General features: G+C 39.0%; 1 protein-coding gene across 1 annotated transcript in view; it reads left to right on the top strand.

The window, feature by feature from the left end:
* The window catches only part of LOC136854319 (serine proteinase stubble-like), a 54624-nt gene extending 49770 nt beyond the window's left edge, over positions 1-4854 (top strand). The window contains exons 5-8 of the mRNA XM_067130616.1: positions 2310-2490; positions 3140-3279; positions 3489-3618; positions 4237-4854. Of these exons, the coding sequence (XP_066986717.1) occupies positions 2310-2490; positions 3140-3279; positions 3489-3618; positions 4237-4295 (510 nt within the window). The 3' untranslated portion in view covers positions 4296-4854. The remainder of the gene's footprint in view (positions 1-2309; positions 2491-3139; positions 3280-3488; positions 3619-4236) is intronic.
* The last annotated feature ends 12063 nt before the right edge of the window (positions 4855-16917 follow it).

The raw sequence follows: 16917 nt of genomic DNA, 5'->3' as shown, positions 1-16917 counted from the left end.
GGCTTAGGGATTATTGCGCCTTCCCCAGCAATATCTCAGCATTACCACCATTCTCAAGGCAATAGTGTTTCAGGAATTTTTTGTTCAAGGTAAAGTCACAGGTTATTAAATGTTTTCTTTATTCCGGATACCGATTAGGCTCTAGCAATACAGAACAGGAGACACACGAACCTATAAATGTATTATCCACTGTGGTTCTACACTGACTTGCCTAATTGTCAGGTATGGCTGCAGGATTATTTCGCCTTCACCGGTGCAGGAAAACTGCCTCTAATAACCACTCCATACACTCGAAGACTTCTTCAAAGGAACCATTTATGAAGAAGGTTAATGATGTACTCACCTTTTGGATGCCATGCAACTTAGGAAAGGAATAATTCTTAGCTCATGTAGAGAGAATGGTTTGTTTGTGCTAAAGTGTACTAAAAATAGGACCATCTGGGTTGTTTGCCGTGACATCTAGGTAAACCTTAAGTGCTTAGCCAGGCATGATATTTTATATGAAATACTGAGTTCCTTCATCAGAAAAGGGATTTCCCCTTTAAAAAGTCCACATTCTTGGCCAGGAATGGTAGTACAGGACACAACAGTAAATGACAACTAGGTGTATGAGTTGTGAAATGCTGCTCTTGTCTAAGAGAGCCCAGTATGCTGATCTGAGCTCCTGATGCCAAAGCAGTCAAGATGGCTGCCATTTGCAGCATATGAGTTACAGCTGTATTGGGCCCATGAACTGAGGGGATGACAGCAGTCTAAGAACCTTATTCAGGGACCAGGTAATGGGAAACTTTGTAGGAGCTAACCTTTGCAGTGTAAAAGACTGGAGAACAGAATTAACAATTTCAATATTATAGTCAATTCCAAAGCCATAAGCAAGGGTTCCGTCAATGCTGCCTTGTATGCCATGATTGTTGAAATAGCAAGGTGCTTGACTTCAAAAGATTAAAATTGTAAACCTGTTTTAACAGAATTCAACTGGGCTCTCAGTGTTGAGGTAATCTAACCACATTTTCCATACAGACTGGTCTGCTGGACAGATGAAGTCCTCAGTTTTTGCACTAGGTACCTAGCATTGTGATGTGAATAATCTTCATGGTAGACTAGATTTAAAATTCCATATGAAGGTCACAGCTCAAAAAGGAGGATGCATAAATGACTTCCCCTCCTCCTGTCTGGGATAGAACAATGGATGACATTGGAATCTATTCCCTTGCCTGTTGTTGAAGAAATAAGGAACCAATGACTGTTTGGCTCATTCAGGGCTACTAGGCAAACAGTCCATCTGAAAGCAAAAAGATTGTTCAAAGTTTTCAAAATCTGGGACAGTGAAGGGAAAAGGTATACTATATCATCTTCCATTTGTTCCAGTCTTGTAGGCATGCATCTCTTGCTGTTGCCTGAATGTCCAGGTTAAGAGACACATACTGTACATTGGAAGTTGACAGTCCTTGTATGTGGCAAACTGGCCCACTTCCGGATTATGGAAGCATGTTGGCATTTACTGACTGAGAGAAGCTCAGCATGAGCCTAACCTCTTAATATAAGACTGCAGCCATATTGTCTAGGACCAACAAAATGTGGGTCCCTTTTGGAGGTTTCAATTTTTTGAGATGGAAAGACAGCCAATAGCCCCAGGGTAGGTGACCATCTTCCCCCTAACCGACAATCCTCTCAATGGCCTTCCCAACCTGTTAAGGAGGCGTCCGTATGTATTATCACTCGTACGAATGGTGGTGTCGGGTCGACCTGTTTGCAAGAGATCCCTTCCAGGTCCATGGACAGAGTATCTTCCCATTTTCAGATGAAGGTGGTCTCAAAGCCTTTTCGTGGCGTGTGAGAGCCAGACTTTAAATCCTACAGTTGCAGTCTCAGGATTAGATCTATCATTGACCCAAACTGTAACAGGCCCAAGCTTCGTTCCAGCTGTTGTCTGGAAAAGCTGGGCTGTGTAAGGAATCTTCTCAGATCCTTCCTTATTCTGGTTTGAGTGCTGTTGGGAACAGATAGCTGGCTGCAAAGAGTAGCCAAACAAAGTCCCAGCCTAAGAAAAAGTCTGCTAGACGTAAGGTTGGACTTGTTCCTTTGAGGACTCACAGCGCCTACCAAAAATAGGTTTTTCCTGCGTCAGAACTTGTTTTTGTTTGTTTTCCTGAAAACAAATGTAAATGGAAATACACTAGGCCAAATAACTTCCATATAACCTTTCTGATGTGAAAGCATAGCTGCATTTAATGACAAGTATCTCAGAAATGTCCAAATAATGTGCCCTGTGATAGTATAGTAGTTCTGACCTATCTGTGTTCTTGCAGATCATCATCCATCCAAGTTACATCCTTAGCTCTGTGGACAACGACATCGCATTGATCAAACTTGCGACTCCAATTACTTTCCAACCTGACAACAAGATCGCTCCTGTGTGTCTCCCAGATGCAGGCAATTTATACGAAAATGTGAATGCCGTAATTACTGGATGGGGAACAACTACCTTTGGTATGATTCTACACACTTCCTCTCAACTATCTCCTCTTATGAATACTGTACTGCTTCCAAACTCCTCTGCTAGTCTCTGTAATTTCTCTCCACTATCTCTAATGAACTAATGTACATCCTGTTTACTGAGCTCATTTCATGTTACTATTGTCATTAGAAACCTTGCTTTCTAGAGAATAATATTGCTGTCTCTGCTGATAAACTTTGCACATTTTCATGGTCTTTGTTTGACACAGCACGAAGAAATTGTGAAAAAATCGTTGTCTTTCATCATCCGAAGTGCATCCTCTCTTCTGCACAGTCAACACTGGAATATTGTTATTTTTATGATCATCATGTTTTAAGAGTAAAATGAGACCCCTTTTCTCATGTAAATCATGGAATATTACTAAAAAAAAATGTGAGGTCATTAAACCTTGATAAAAACTACTGTCCTCATTGTTTAAGGATTTAACATCAGTAATTCAATTGGATTTTTAACATATACCATGAGGAGAGTGCCATGATAATCAAAGTTAACACAGCAACAATGTAAGGGGTCATTTTTTCTTGAATCATTTCCTTCTGGTATCTCATTGTTTTGGAATATTTTTCTTTTTTGATTCTACCTTCAAGTGTAACAGTAATTCATAGCTTCATAACACTGCAGGTGGTATCCAACCCAATGAACTACAAAAGGTGACGGTGCCAACACTGACTAATACCCAATGCCGACTGTCATATGGTATTGCCATCACAGCAAACATGATTTGTGCTGGTCTGCTTACTGGAGGAAAAGATACCTGTCAGGTAGGGGGGTTGTCAACAATACGCTTTACATTTTAAAATTAACGTAGATTCAGTATGCAAACATTTTTAGTTTCACGTTGGAGGAACTGCTTAAAGACTTCTACAGATGAAGATTTCCAACACCCCATGAAAAGTTCCGGCCACAAAAACACAATTTTCCACACTGTCCTGTGACTTTCATGATGCCAAACATTACTTTCCATTCTCAGGGTGACGCAGGTGGACCACTAATAACTCCAGGCAACACAGCTCAAACATTCAACGTCATGATTGGAGTTGCCTCCTGGGGTTATGGTTGTGCCCTCCCTAATTATCCTGGGGTCTATACCCGAGTGACAAGTAAGTAAATCATGCAAGAATTAAATGTGAATTATTGTTGAGAGGAAATTAAATGAGTAACAAAATTTTCACAGCAATCTCTCGCCAAAGAACAGAGAGAATTGTGGCAGTTTGCAGTGTAAAGGTTGACTATTAAATATAATTGAAATGTTGTTTCTAGACCAAACAGATAAGCAATTAAGAGCGAGAGAAATATTGGAGACTAAATTCTCAGTTAAGAAAAATTACTGGAAATATGTTAGAAAATGAACACGCAATTATAATGAAAGAAAGTATTTCAACATCTTTTAAAAGAGATGAAAGTTCCAAACCAAAGTGACTTTCAACAGCTAAATTAATGTATGATTGCAATATCACACAGAAAACATCAGCAAGTTAAACTAACACAAATTCTTCACTTAAGAACACAAATCTCAATGTTCATTGTCAAGTAATCATGAATTCTTTTGCTTGCAAGTGAAAAGAAAGTTTTAAGTCAAGGGTGATCCATATTGTCAAGGAGCAACTTTCAAAACTAATTATCGTAAAAGTAAGGCGAAGGGCACTGTCACCGTCATAATGATCATAGGGATGTTTTGGAAATGTACTAAATTCATTTTTCATTATTTTTTTTTTCAGACTATCTCTCTTGGATAAATTCATACATAGCAAGTTCTGTAACTTGTCCAAGGCCGTGAGAACTGTCAACGCATTGGGTGAACCACTGAAGAACTACATGAAATTCTCTGAGCACGGCTGGACATGAAAGATTAAAATCATTGATCATGGAATTATTGATGTGTGCTTTAGACTTTGCTCTGATATAAGAAATAAGAAATCTGGTTTAAGTATTTACTCCTCAAATCACTGTATGGTAAATTAAATACACCACTTCAGCATTCAGATAAATCTTTCATTTATTTTCCTTCCTTCTGCATTAAAATTCACTTACTTCAGCTTGGTTACATTGTAGACAATATTAACCTTGAATGGCTAACAGTAAGTTAACTTTCAACTTACATCTTGAGTACAAGTTTTGTATATAGTAACAGATATATATTTAAAATAATATGTTCATATATAAAATAAAAAGGTCTGATGATCAATTAATTTCAGAATATGTGAGGATTGACACTGCCTCTAAATTTTCATGAAATACTAGAAGCCCCTGGCCTGACTTTCTCTAAAAGCAAATAATAAGATCGTTTTATTTTTGTATATATTCTTTATTATATACTGACTGTATAGAGTTTACATCGGCAACATTTGCTGTGTTTGAAATATCGTTCTAGGTCTGAGGCCGATTCTCTATGTTTTTACCAAGCAAAATAGAACAATTTTCATTATTTTAGCAAGTGACACTAACCTCACTTCCATTCTGATAATTCCTCCCTCTGGAAAGAAAGTTGGCATTACCTTCATTCCAGCTCTTTCTCTTTCAATCATTGCCCAGTTAAGAGACAATAGTAAGGAAATTACAGGAATTTCACAATATTTTCTTTCTTCCTTTTTCACCCTCCCCAAATTTCCCTGTGTCTCGTTATAGCTCCATTCTTGAGTTTTATTTCTTGGACCACTTAAGCTGTACTGGATTCAGAGAGACTCAGAAAATCACAGGTAGAGAAGACGGCAGTTAGTCTCACCTTGGACTACTCACCAGTTATCCTACTGAAGGGGTGATCTTGATCTACCCAACCTTGCATTCAGACAGTGGACACTGAAGACTGCCATTAATTGGGGTCATACCTCCCCATGAATTCAGTCTAGTCATTGGCAGCCAAAGCTGATGACATTGCTGAAGGGCCATTCAACCAGATTCCACAATGTCTTGTAAGTGACTCAGAATCTATAAATCAACTTTTTCTTCTTGTATATGTAATGACATTGCATTGTTACTGTTGCAGTTTCCTCACAATTATGCATACTTGCATCTTCACAGTTACCTAGCTACTTGAAATCATCCTAAATTATTTTCATGCAAGTCTGAATTTAGTTGCCTAGGACTTTTGTGGCATCTTCATCATACATGTGCATTAATGTGCCAACAACACAATAATGGTCAATGTCAGGGGTTGGTTGCTTGATAAGAAGAGGTTTTACATAGAAGCTGCAGAGGTCATTGCCAACCAAGACAAGCACACTATATTGAGGCTTATCAATCAAAGAGGAAGGTCGTTGGCATTTGATGTAATAGGAAAGGCACTGATCCATTCCTTGGCACTTTCTGGCTTGTCATAGACTTCCTACTTTTTCTTTTGTTGTTCAGCGATGGATCAGCACAGACTTAGGTGCTTCTGAATTATGTCACATGTAATAAATGTTTTGAAAGAGAGTTCTTTCAAGGATCCTTATATCTATCACCAAGAGTTGTCTCTGGTACTGAACAACTTGACCTGCCAGCTTATGAATTCCTTCTTGTATGCTCAAGGCTTTGTAGCTAAAACATGGACAACTTCCTCAGAGTCTCAACCTTCTTCATCATTTGTCATTCCTTTCCACTTTTACTGGTTCAATTAGGAAATGAGGATGACCTGCTTTTGTGTCCTGTGAGGACTTAATCATTGCATGCCGGCTTAGAGGTGTAATTCTAAAACCTCATGACAGCAATGCTGAGTTACAGGCATCTAATGTAAAGATCAGTGGCCATAAAATCAAGGCTGTGCCTAGAAAAGTAACATGGATGCAAATGCCATAATCAATTTCCTTTCCTGAATAAGACCAACAATCATTATTAATGTCTATCTAAAAGCTTTGACACATAAACCATTAGCTATGGATAGTAAATTTACTCTATTGGTCACTTGTGGCTACAGGCCAACCTATAATGATTCCTCAGAAGGAGGGGTTGTTTTAATCATCTCCATAGTAATGCATCATGCTCTCATAGAACAGAATTCTGAGGTATTCACTTCTGCACTAGGCTAATGGAGTAAGTGAAACATTAGTTGCATTAGGCCAGCCCAAAACTGAACAACCCACCACCTTACAAGCAAGATCCCGGTCCATTTCATGATCCCTTGTTAGTCCGGAGCCTCTGGACTACGTTATTTCACCCCTGATATTTGCAGGCTCCAGAGGCCATAGAATGTTTGAGTTTTTGGACTACCAAGAGATCTCCAAGCTAAAGAGTGATGGGTTTATAATAAAATAATTGTAATTTTTTAAAGCAAAAAAATTTTTTTTAGGTAAGTACAACCTATCACTACTAAAAGTAGCTACATCCCAACCCCTCCTCACTAGCAGTGGGGTCAGACAACACAAGGAATGAATTTCACTACAGCTGAAGGTGTTTTGGAACCCAGATGCACAGACAGCCTGATGGGAACCTTTTTCTGGGGAGAAGCAGTGACTCCTGAAGAAGGAGCTTCCCCAGTGACTAAGGACAGAAGGAGGAATGGCGAAGGACTTGCCTTGCTCCCTCTTAGCTGAAAATCAATCATCAACTTTCTTCAGAGCTTTCTTGGATGACACAGAGAACACGGTCTTGGAGGGAGTTTCTTGGAGAAAGATCATAATTTCAACTAATGCTGTTTAACCCTTAAACGCCGAGCCTCTATTTACAAAAGTGTCTGCCGTATGCCGGCGGCGTTCGGGAGTTAGTGCCGAAGTGGAAAAAAATTTTTTTTCAAAAAATCACAGCACGCTTAGTTTTCAAGATTAAGAGTTCATTTTTGGCTCTTTTTTTGTCATTGCCTGAAGTTTAGTATGCAGCCATCAGAAATGAAAAAAATGTCATTATCATATATAAATATTGAAATATATGACAGCGCGAAAAAAAATTTCATATATAATTGTATACAAATCGCTCTGTGAGCAAAACGGTTAAAGCTAATGCGTTATTTTTTTTCGTTGTACTGTACACTAAATTTCGATGATTTTGGTATATAACAAAATGTAAAACGATCAAAGCAACACAGAGAAAATATTATCACAAAATGATGCATGAATTCGTAACGTGCGGACGTAAAAAAGTTTTTTTTCAAAAATTCACCATAAATCGAAATATTGTGTTAGAGACTTCCCATTTGTTGCAAAATGAAGGTAATTGATTGAATATTACTAGACTGTAAGTGTTTTAGCTTACAATTGCAGTTTTCGACCATTTCGGTCGAGTTAAAGTTGACCGAAGGTCGAATTTTTTCTATTTTTCATGATTTATATGAAAATATTTCAAAACTGATAAATGCTACAACCACGAGTTATTTTTTGTTGTATTCTACATGAATTGCACACATTTTCATATATAACACTTTATGTAACGCCTAATAGAAAATGGTGCGAAAATTACGACAATGTGACTAAATAAATTCTGAAACTTTCAGCCGAGTTACCGCGAGCGGAGGTAAGGAAAAAGTTTTTTCAAAAATTCACCATAAATCGAAACATTGTGCTAGAGACTTCCCGTTTGTTGCAAAATGAAGGTAAATGATTGAATGTTACTAGAATGTAAGAGTTTTAACTTACAATTGCATTTTTCGACCATTTCGGTCAAGTCAAAGTTGACCATAGGTTTAAATTTTGGCACTTATCGTGATATGAAAATATTTCAAAACTGATAAATGCTACAACCATGAGTTATTTTTTGTTGTATTCTACATGAAATTGCGCACATTTTCATGTATAACACTTTATGTAATGCCTAATATAAAACGGTGCGAAAATTACGACAAGGTGACTAAAGAAATTCTGAGATTTTCAGCCGGGTTACTTGCGGAAGTAAGGAAAAGTTTTTCCAAAATTCACCATAAATCGAAATATTGTGCTAGAGACTTCCCGTTTGTTGCAAAATGAAGGTAAATGATTGAATGTTACTAGAATATAAGAGTTTTAGCTTACAATTGCGTTTTTCGACCATTTCGGTCGAGTCAAAGTTGACCGAAGGTTGAAATTTTAGCACTTATCGTGATTTATATGAAAATATTTCAAAACTTATAAAAGCTACAACCATGGGTTGTTTTTTGTTGTATTCTACATGAAACTGTGCACATTTTCATATATAAAACTTTATGTAACGCCTAATATAAAACGGTGCAAAAATTACGACAAAGTGACGAAAGAATTTCTGAGATGCATCGCTCATGCTTTCCAGTGGGAGAAGAAAGAAATTCGCGCATGCGCAGCTGGATCACGCTCGTAAACAAAACAACATGATCCGTGAACTCCCAGCATCCCTCAAGGCGCGTGATTTAAAATTTTTCACAAACTAGGCCTATAAGTATTTTTCCGCGAATATTTAAAAAAATTTTGTAGTTGACGTATTTTATGTCCACTTGGCACCCGACAGACAATTTTCGTCGACGTAAAATACGTCCAGTCGGCGTTAAAGGGTTAATGGGTGCCAAAAATGGCTCATCATGGAGTAAAGAAGGAGATCCATGTCTGTAAGCAGGAACTTAGTGCTCAGAAGACGGAGACAGGAACTGAAGAATTGGCGCTGGGCACTCAGAAGCTGGTGTCAGGCACTTGAGAGCTGGTGTTGGGCGCTCGGGACCTGGCCCCAGGAGCTATTGCTGGATGCTCAAGAGCTGGTGCCAGGCACTTGAGAGCTGGTGCTGGGCACTCGGGAGCTGTAAGCTGGGTGCTTGGGAGCTGGTGCTGGAAGCTGTAGCTGGACACTTGGGAGCTCGGAAGAGAAGAGGAAAGAGTGTCTCCTTGCTTCCATATGTACTTTAGGGTTACGGTATGTGTGAATAGATTATCATCATCTTGTTGCGAACTATGAACAAGAAACACTGAAGTCCTAAGAGGATCACTTTCAGCTCTCTAACGTTAATTTGAAGGTCCTGCTCTTCCAGGGACCATGTCCCAGAAAGTTTCTGGTTCCCTAAGAGGGTTCCCCAACATTGACCCGAGGTGTCCGAGAAGAAGTCTAGATCTGGGCTGAGCGGATGAAGGGACTCTCCTTCCAAAAGTCTCATTCGGATAGTCACCATTGCAGGCCCAGCTTGAACTATTGAGTTATGGGAAACATGCAGGAGTCCTGCTGTTTCCCTGTCCCAGTTGTCCTTTAGGAAGAATTGCAAAACTTTCCTATGAAGTTTGCCCAAATTGATGCCAGTCTCAGTGGACAAAAGAGTCCTCAGTAGGATCATCCACTGATGGGCCGAGCAAGACAAAAGGGCTAGAAACTAGTAAACCGTCTGGAGGCAGTTGTCGATTCCCTTGGCAGACCAAAAAGCCGGAGAGTTGAGACTGATCCCAAAACAGAGGATCTCTAGCGACAGGGTCAACTGGGACTTCTGAAGATGATGAACACTCCGTATTGGAAGCAAAGGCAGGCGAATCTTTAGGAATGAGCCAACAGATCTTGCATCAACTTCTTCTGAAGGTCAGACACAATTTCCTTCACGGCATTCCTTAATACAGAATGACACCTGGTACCATCTTCACCAGACTTGGAGAAACCACTAACAGAAATGGTTTTCTTACCTGTGCCTATAGCATTAAAAGCTACAGAAATTGCCCTTTACCAGGTCAATGAAAAATGGATCTCTACTTCCATTTTGAATAAGACCCAAGTTGCTCACCAAGTAGCCCCACCCTACTGTCCCTTCACTTTCAAAAATATTAATCATGTGAAGACAGCTTTTTCAGAATTGGTAGTAACTAAAAACATGAAAATGGCAGAATTAAAACCATCTGCTACAGTCATCCCTGTTTTGGGAAAGTCCACCAAGGAATGGGCAATGCTGCAACTCCCTCTTGAAAGGAAAAAGCTCCCTTTAGATATAGCTACTCAGCAGTTTGGGACCCCTACGAGAAGACTCTCAGAGGGGACAGCCTTGTCAGAATTTTATGCTACGCTCCGACTCCTTAGCATTATAACCCTACTACCTTGCTGGAAGTTGCCACCTAAAGGCTTCCAGAAGATCCCAGGATAATTTTTCCTGTTGAGGCCAAAAGTCTTATGAGAACCCAATGGGATGCACTCTTTGACTTACTAGAATGGCACATAAAAGTGCATGCAAAAAAAAAAAGATGCCAGACCGACCTCATCAAAGGATTAAAGAGTTGGGAGATACTTGGCCTTGGATTTGGAAGGAATCTCTGGTGAAACAGGTCACCCTGACTCCTCCATCTGTATGAGTGAGAAACACACAATGCCTTGTTGACAGGTTGGGAGGACATTGGGAGGATCGTCAAGTGGCGGGAGGTGATCAGCTACTCAGGAATTTTTATATCAATTTCCTGGAGCTGATGGCTGTCTTTTGTCTCTCAAAAACTCAGACCTCCAGAAAAGAGAAAACATAACCACAATATCCTACATCAAGAGGTCTGGATCACCTTCACCTCCTCTCAATACGGTAATGTTAGCCATCCCTTGGATGGCGCTAGCAAGGAAGTGGCACATGTCTGCAGTTCACCACACAGGGGGTCTCATTGTAACAGCAGATTCTATCAAGGAAAACGACAGCCTCGACAGAGTGGATGTTGGACAACCACTCTTTTCAAACAATACCCAGCATGCTTCCACAACTGGAAGTGGACCTGTTCGCCGCATACTAGAACCACAAACTCCTAATATATGTGCCTCCAAACCTGGACAGTCAAGCAACAGCAAGAGATGCCTTCCTTAAGACTGGAACAAGGGGAGAACGATATCTTTTTCCTCCATTGTCCCAGATTTCAAAGGTTTTGAGCAAACTTCTAACCTTCATAGGAAGTGTACTGTACTTAATAGCCCCAAATTGGCCAAACAGGCACTGGTTCCTATTATCTCAACAATGGACAAAAAGATCAATTCCACTAGCATCCGCTGTTCTATCCCAGACAGTAGGAGGCAAAGTCTCTTACGCATCCTCCTCTCTGAGCCGAGACCTTCACGTATAGAATTTTTAAAAATATCTATCGTAATAATTACTCACCCAACATTGCTAGGTACCTAGTGCAAAAATTACGGACATCTATCCGGCATTACCAGTCCATATGGAGGATATGGTTAGATAATATTCATACTGAGAGCCCAGTTGAGATTTCTATAGAAACACTTTATTTTTCTTACATACCCTTTTGAAGACAAATGCCTTGTGGTTACAACAGTCATGGCATACAAGGCTGCATTAACAGAACCCTTGCTTTATGGATTCAGGATTGACTCCAGTATAGAAGTTGTCACTTCCGTTCTGCAGTCTTTTGCTCTACATAGGCCCACTCCCGAAAGGCTTCCAATTACTGGGTTCCTGAACAAGGTGCTTAGACTTCTATCAACCCCTCAATTCAGTGGACCCAATACAATCACAACACACAGACTACAAAAGGTGATCTTCTTGACTGCATTAGCACCAGGAGCTCGTATTAGTGAACCGGGCTCTCTTAGATCGGGACGATGCGTCACGCAAACAGCTGACCATCAATTATTATTGTCCCCTGGTCCATCATTCCTGGCCAAGAATATGGGTCCTTTAAAAAAGAAATCCATTCTTATAAGAAAACTCAATTTAGCAGACAAGACATTATGCCCAGTTCAAGCACTTAAGGTTTACCTAGAAGTCACAAGAAACACCCCAGAAGATCCTATTTTCCTACACCCTAGCACAAACTAACCACTCTCCCTATGAAGGCTGAGAATGATTGTAGTGTTTTCTCATTAAAAAGGGAAATCCACACTCTTTCGAAGAAGTCTCCAAATGTACAGGGTGGTCATCAGTTAAATTACTGCCACATGCTCGAACAAATTCGACTACATTGTGTATCAGTAGGTGGCATGGTTAGTCTTAACCCCTAGGTGCTGCGGCAGAAAACCAGGGGTCTTACTGACAGTGAGTATGCTAACTGTCGCTGGGAGAGGGGCAACATTACTACAACTAAACCCAGAATGCTTAGGAAAGCCACTGTAGAACTAAATTCCTAAAGCGTAAGTTCGTGTATAGTTTCTTGTTCCTTGGTATCAAAACCTGAAGAGTATTTGGATTACAGAATGGGACTTGAAATCTGTGGCTTGACCTTGGACTGGAAATGTTATTTCCTTTGGGGTGTTGGGATTTAAAGAGTGAGGGCTTAAGCCTTTTTCGTCACTGTCAATTTCTTTGCAAAGCTCCTTGAGGACGAAACAGGGACTATGCTATCAAAAAAACAGGTTTTAACATAGGAAAAATCTATTTTTGGTAGTCATTGTTGGGTCCTCAAAACCCTCCCACCTCCCTGACGAAAAGGCATGGGATTTGGGAAAGGGATCAACCTGCATTGACCAACAGAGAGTAATGGCTCCTTGGTCTTTTAACGGCCCGGTTGTAAACAAGAGGGATGATGTGCATGTGCAATAGTCGCTTCTCTTTCTTGCAGGTTCTTTTGACGTTGGAAAAACTGGGTTCAGCTTCGCTGAAGATAAGGGAAAGTGCCCTCTTATCTTTGAGCCCATTATATACTGCATCACGTGTTATAATGTTAATCATACAACACAATACCTGGCCAAAAGACCCACTAAAATAACATACAACACAATACCTGGCCAAAAGACCCACTAGAAGAGAATTCTTTGATATTAGTTTGGTCACCATGGAGCTCTGGTAGACCATGGAAGGTAACTCCTTGAGGACTCAACAGCGACTACCAAAAATAGATTTTTCCTACGTCTAAACCTGTTTTATCATAAAATGTGTAAGTACTTACAGTACAGTATTTAGTCATGGAAATAATATGAAAACACAGAATATTGCTCTACGAAAAAAATCCGCAAACGGGTGAGTTTCCATAGAATAATTTATAGATAGGTTCCAGAGAAAATTCTGCGAATCGCTGAGTCTGCGAATTGTGAGAATATGAATCTGGGGGGCTTACTGTATTATTAAAGTGTTAATGTGGGATGAAGTAAACTTACACTTCATTAGTTGGATGTTATAATTAGGTTTGCTCAACACTGCTTCTTAGGTAAACCAACCTGCTAACAGGATGTCAGTAGCTCCAAGTAACAAAGGTGATCCCTGTCTAAAAATATGTTGCCGCATTCTTTCTTTGATTAAGACAGTGATTCATAGTCTAATTTTTCGTTTGCAGGTGACTCAGCATCACGACAGGATGAGGTCTTCACAATTCTTAAATTCCTAAAAGTACTAACTCCCTCGTAGGCAAATGATTATGCCGTAAAAATTGATTGAATCCTTATTACAATGTATCCACAAAAATGCAGATCTACAGAAGAGCACTCTAAGTATGACATCTTTCCAAGGTTCTTTATCAAATTCTTTTTCAACATGTAAATTTTTTCAACAGTTCTTCAAGAAAATCTTCCTTTGATCTTGTTGATACCTCAGGACAACAGATCATAATACATCAGTTAACATTTGCTTCCCATCAGGAAAATTCTCCTGTCGAGATTTTTTGATTCACAATTATCGTCTACATCACAAGTGGAGTTTTTTATGGCAATAATAAGTTCCCATTTGATTAAAAGTCTTTCACATTCCTTACAAACATACAGCTGCTCTCCAGTGTGCAATATTGTGTGCTCTCTCAGAGTCCCACTTTGACTAAATGACTTCCATAAATCTCACACCTGTATGGTTTCTCACCTGTATGGACTCTCCAGCGACTCTTGAGAATATCACCACGTAAAAGTTCTGTCACACGTGCTACACTTGAAAGGTTTCTCTCCAGTGTGATTTTTCACATGGACCTTGAGATCCCTGATTTTCCTGTACGCTTTTCCACAGACATCGCAAACAAAAGGTTTTTCTCCCATGTGAACTCTCATGTACTTTTGAAGATCCCCACTCTGATAAAATTTCTTCCCACTTTCCTGACAGGTGAACGGTTTATCTCCAGTGTGAGTTCTCAAGTGATGCTTGAAAGTGCACGACTGCCTGAAGGACCTGCCACATTTCTCACAAACAAATGGTCTGTGCCCAGTGTGAATTCGCAAGTGAACTTCTACATCGCTATTTCACCTATGAACTTTCCCACATATTGTATCTCACAAACAAATGGCTTCTCACTCAAGTGAATATTCATGTGTGTTTGAAGATCCTCATTCTGATAAAAAATTTGCCCACGTTCTTTGCACGCAAGCAATTTGTCCTCTGTATGAGTTCTTAAGTGAAGTTCAAGAGTACATGTCAGAGTAAACTGCCTGCCACATATCTCACACGCAAACTGTTTCTCTATGGTGACAACTCCCAAGTCATTTTCATGCTGCGAGGGAAATGTCTTACCATGTCCACTAAATGCAACTGGCCTTGCTGTTTGATGAGATTTCAGGTGGTCTCTCTATGTATCCCTCAGATGAAATGACTGTCCATGCTTCTCACAAACATAACAGCTTAGTCCTGTGTGGACTTTCATGTGTTGTCTGAAGCTATCTTTACGGTGATACGACTTTCCACAGTATCTCTCTCTCTCTCTCTCTCTCTCTCTCTCTCTCTCTCTCTCTCTCTCTCTCTCTCTCTCTCTCTCTCTCTCTCTCTCTCTCTCTCTCTCAATTGACAAATTGGATGATATATGTAGAAATCACAAACACTGGACTATACTTCTATCCGGAGACTTTAACTTTCCTTTCGTAGAATGGAAGAACGAATAGGAGACTGTGGTTGTATTTATACATATAAAAGGAGAGTAATAGTAGCGCCCAGAAGATAAGAGGCAATTTGACAAGCTATTAGATATGCTACTAGAACATAACATTCAGCAAATAAACCACCTACCAACAAGAAAGGATAATATTTTAGATCTAGTATTTGTGAACGAGATGAACTATGTTAAAGAAATATTAGTGTATAATACAAGTATTTCAGACCATAATGTCATAGAATTAACAGTCCGTTCCAAAACTATTGAAAAGAGAGATAAGCAGGAGAAGAAAAAATGGGAAGGATATGGAAAATATAATTTCTATAGTAAAAATATAAATTGGTCAAAAATAAATGAAGAATTAAACAAAGACTGGGAAAACATATTCATAAGTGATAATATACAGGTAAATACGGATATATTATATAAAATTTTAGAGGAAATAGTGGAAAAATATATACCAAAGAAGAAAAGTAAACATAAGTCACACATACCAAGAGACAGAAGGATCTTGTTCCAGAAAATCAGAAAGTGGAAAAAAGGTCTTGCAAAAGAAAAGAATACATGGAAAGTGATGGAGCTAAAAAGTAAGATAGAAAATGCAGAACAAAAGATTATACAGTCAAAGGAGGATAAAGAAAACCAAGACCTTGAAGAAAAGTCCCTACAAAATACCAAACAAAACCCCAACATTTTTTACTCATATGCAAAAAAGATGAATAAAATAAGAGTAGAAATAGGCCCTCTAAGAACTGAAGGGCGATTAACAAATGAAAAAAAGGAATATGTAACATATTAGCAGAAAGATATAAGAGTGAATTCACACCTAGAATTGATAATGAAAATAATGATACAGAAATAAGAGATGAAAATAGAGAATATTTATCAGACATAGATATTACTGAAGCAGATATTGTGCAGGCTATTAATGAGATTAAAAATGGATCAGCAGCAGGACCTGATGGTGTTCCTGCCATTTTGTTAAAGAAAGTGGTTCATTCAATCGCAAAGCCGCTAGCAATATTATTAAGACAAAGTATAGATACAGGCAAGATTTATGATGAGCATAAATTAGCGTATATTACCCCAACTTTCAAAGGTGGATCAAGACTAGAGGCAAGTAATTATAGGCCTGTGAGTCTGACATATCATATTATGAAAGTTTACGAAAGGGTAATGAAAAAATATATAATGAAACATTTAATGAAAAATAGTTTGTTTAATACTGGACAACATGGTTTTGTACCCGGGAGAAGTACACAGACCCAACTGTTAGCTCACCATGAAAGCATATATAAAAATATGATAAACGAAAAAGATACAGATGTGGTTTACCTAGACTTTCCAAAAGCTTTTGACAAGGTGGACCATAATATATTAACAAAAAAATGAGAAAACATAACATTGTGGATAAAGTTGGAAGATGGATAAAAGAATTTTTGCAAAACAGAAAACAGATAGTGATTGCTAACGATGAGAAATCCGATGAAGCTACGGTAATATCCGGTGTGCCACAAGGTACGGTGTTAGCTGCATTGCTGTTTGTGATTATGATTGCAGACATAGATAGTAATGTTAAGGACTCAGTAGTAAGAAGTTTCGCAGATGACACAAGAATAAGTAGAGAGATTACTTGTGATGAAGATAGGAACTCGCTACAAAGAGACCTAAATAATACATATGAATGGGCAAAGGTAAATAGGATGGTATTTAACTCTGATAAATTTGAATCAATGAACTATGGTGATAAAGTAGGAATGCTATATGCATATAAAGGACCTAATAATGAGACAATCACAAACAAGGAAGCAGTTAAAG

The sequence above is a fragment of the Macrobrachium rosenbergii genome, chromosome 29, assembly GCF_040412425.1.
Source record: "Macrobrachium rosenbergii isolate ZJJX-2024 chromosome 29, ASM4041242v1, whole genome shotgun sequence".
NCBI lineage: Eukaryota > Metazoa > Arthropoda > Malacostraca > Decapoda > Palaemonidae > Macrobrachium > Macrobrachium rosenbergii.
The sequence above is the reverse complement of the archived record's forward strand: the minus strand, read 5'-3'. Positions and strand labels throughout refer to the sequence as shown.